The sequence below is a fragment of the Propithecus coquereli genome, unplaced genomic scaffold (assembly GCF_000956105.1).
Source record: "Propithecus coquereli isolate 6110/MARCELLA unplaced genomic scaffold, Pcoq_1.0 Scaffold8, whole genome shotgun sequence".
Lineage (NCBI taxonomy): Eukaryota > Metazoa > Chordata > Mammalia > Primates > Indriidae > Propithecus > Propithecus coquereli.
Genome location: NW_012154173.1, coordinates 10016181 through 10019018, shown reverse-complemented (window position 1 = coordinate 10019018; position 2838 = coordinate 10016181). Strand labels below are relative to the sequence as shown.

The following is a 2838-nucleotide window of genomic DNA, read 5'->3' as shown; positions in this document are numbered from 1 at the left end:
GGCTTTGCTAAAATTAATAACAAGCTTTTCAAAATCATTATGGAATAGTTAAGGGCTTCCAGCCTATGAAATTTTCTCAAGAACAGAAATAACAAAAATATAACTTCAATATGAAAGTGATTAGTGGCCATGTACCAAAAATTAAATGCATAAGGTAAAAAACTGATTTTAAACAACTCAATTATGTTAAATGTTATAACACATATTGGAACCATAAATGCATCATAGCTTTAGTGCTGTTAGTAGTCACTGTAACTATCTCTATCAATTCTGAAGGATTTTTTGCTTTTGGTGAAATTGTCTTCATTCTGTGACTGGTCCAGAAAATTTGGGTTATTTTCTAGTCAAACAAGTAAAGAGCTTTTAAATGTGAACAGAAAGTTTATTTACTGGTATAAAAATTTTAAGTAACATTGGAAATTACCCAGACATACGTTAAAAAAATCTTGCTTTATAAATCTTAGAAATAGCCTTAAAATGTTAATACTGAACTTATAAAGTTGCTAGCCTTGGTGAGACTCAAATTTCGTATTATTAATTTCCAAAGAATTTAATTTTCCGCAAAACCAACTCTGACAGTTGAGTGAAAATATGGTCAGAAATATTTCTACTCTCAGTATTAATTATGGGAACTTTTCCATGCCTTTTAAGTTTGCTGATGTCATTCTGTCTTTGCACAACAAAGACCAAGAAATATGTATTTTAGTCAATCACTTGTTAGTGAATACTGTGTCATACAATTGAAATCAAAGGAATTTCATATAGTTTAAATCTGAAGACTCAGTTCTCCAAAGAAAATATCCTGAATTTAAAATTTACTTCAAAAACAAAATGGAAGAGTTTTTCCAGCACAGTCTTTGGCACAGTCCGGCTTCTCATGGAAGCGGACTCCTGGATAAGGAGCCCAGATCTGCCTCTGTGGCTGACCCTGAAAGGATTTGTCACCCAGGGGCTTTAAACATGCCACTTTCCCTCTAGTTCATTGATTTTCCAATTATCAAATAAGGACACTAACATTTCTCTTTCTGAGTGTGAGATCATAGCATTTATAATGAAATCCTCGCTTTCTATAATCCATACCTCTGGCTTTCACCCCAAACATTAGAAAATGTTTGCTGTAAAAAAAAGTAGTCGGCTTACGTCAACTACATTGAAGTTGGATTCTGAAAGATTATTTTATTCAGCTTCAGGCTTTAAGCCTTGGAAATAATCATAGATGCAAATGGTGGTAGAATTTCCATAATGGAAACAATTGTTTCATTCATTGGAGCCAAAATTTCTCTTCATGAAAATGACAACATTTAAAGGAACTCCTATTGACCCGGAATGAGCATTTTGATCTTTTTTAATTAAACAAAGAAAATTTCTTCTGTAAAAACAATAGTTTTAGCATGGCTGGTTTTTCATTACAAAATGCTTACTGAAATTTTAAACAACTTGCCCTGTGTAAAATTATTTGTGACAATTTGCTTTAAATTATTATTTTAGAATTTACGGATTATATGGAAAATATATGTGTGGGAGTGTACATATACCTGTATACTTTTTTTTTTTTAGAGATGAGGTCTTGCTCTGTCACCTAGGTTGGAGTACAGTGGTGTCATCATAGCTCACTGCAACCTCAAACTCCTGGGCTCAAACAATCCTCCTGCCTCAGTCCCTCGAGTAGCTGGGACTAACAGGCATGCACCACCATGCCTGGCTAATTTTTGAAATTTTGTTTTGTAGAGATTGGGTCTCACTATGTCACTTAGGCTAGTCTTGAACTCCTGGCCTTAAGCAATCCTCCCACCTCAGCCTCCCAAAGTGCTTAGGATTACAAGCATGAGCCACGGTGCCCAGCCCATATATCTGTATACATTTTTTAAAGTGAGAACCTTTCAAAGGATTATAGAATAGAAAGAAAGACTGCAAGATTCAAAGCATGGATACCCTTAAATAACGACTTCCTCACCAATAAATGGACCACATTTGCTAAACATTTCAGTTTAGCAAACAGACATATTCTGTGTCTCATGGGCCACCTGTTGAATGAGAGGACTCCAGATGGAAGATCAAAGACAAAACCACAGGAACTTTTAGGGTAGATCCTCAACTTAGTAAAAATAAAGGTACAGTGCCCCTTGAGAACTGGCCCCTAAATTTCCTTCCTCTACTTCAGAGTATGACAATGACATGTATTCAGGGACTTTGGCCAACAAATTTTTGAAGGTTTAGGAAGCATTGAACAAGACTTGACAATATTTATCATGTTTACAAATGCACTTTGAAACATGTACATCACACCCTATATAAAAATAAAGCTGTGAACAGCTGGACAAGAACATTGGTCTACTTTCCGAACTTTTTTCCAAGTTCCTTGACATCGTGGATTGCCAATTGCTTGCCAATGGAGAGTTTGATTTCTGAAACGATATTTTGAAAATGTTAGTTACACTAAAAGCAAACTGAAGAAAATTCTAATTTACAGAATTACATATTGACGTTTTAAAATATATATATTGATCACATACAGAGGTTTAAAGTGCATTACAAATTAATTTTTTAAAAAAGGATCACAAACAGAGTTTCCCTTCTTTAGGCTCCTGTCAAAGCAAGTTACCAATTAATCCCATCTCAGGACACCCTCGTGTTAGGAGAGTAGTTTGGGGTTACTGTGTTTGCTGTTCCCTCTTGATCTGAATATAAATACTACATAAATGAAAGCGGCTTTTTCATGTATATTTAAATTAGGAGGATCTGAACCAAATGACCTCTTTTAATCCTTTCCAACTCTTTGATTCCATCATAAAAAAATGGGAGAAGTGGAAAGAGCAAAGCCAGATTATTAAAATTATT

At 34.6% G+C, this 2838-nt stretch overlaps 1 protein-coding gene across 1 annotated transcript in view; it reads right to left on the bottom strand.

The window, feature by feature from the left end:
- Window positions 1-2287: 2287 nt before the first annotated feature.
- Window positions 2288-2838, bottom strand: part of SBSPON (somatomedin B and thrombospondin, type 1 domain containing) — a 27375-nt gene continuing 26824 nt past the window's right edge. Inside the window, exon 5 of the mRNA XM_012663145.1 lies at window positions 2288-2405. Within this exon, the coding sequence (XP_012518599.1) occupies window positions 2288-2405 (118 nt within the window). The remainder of the gene's footprint in view (window positions 2406-2838) is intronic.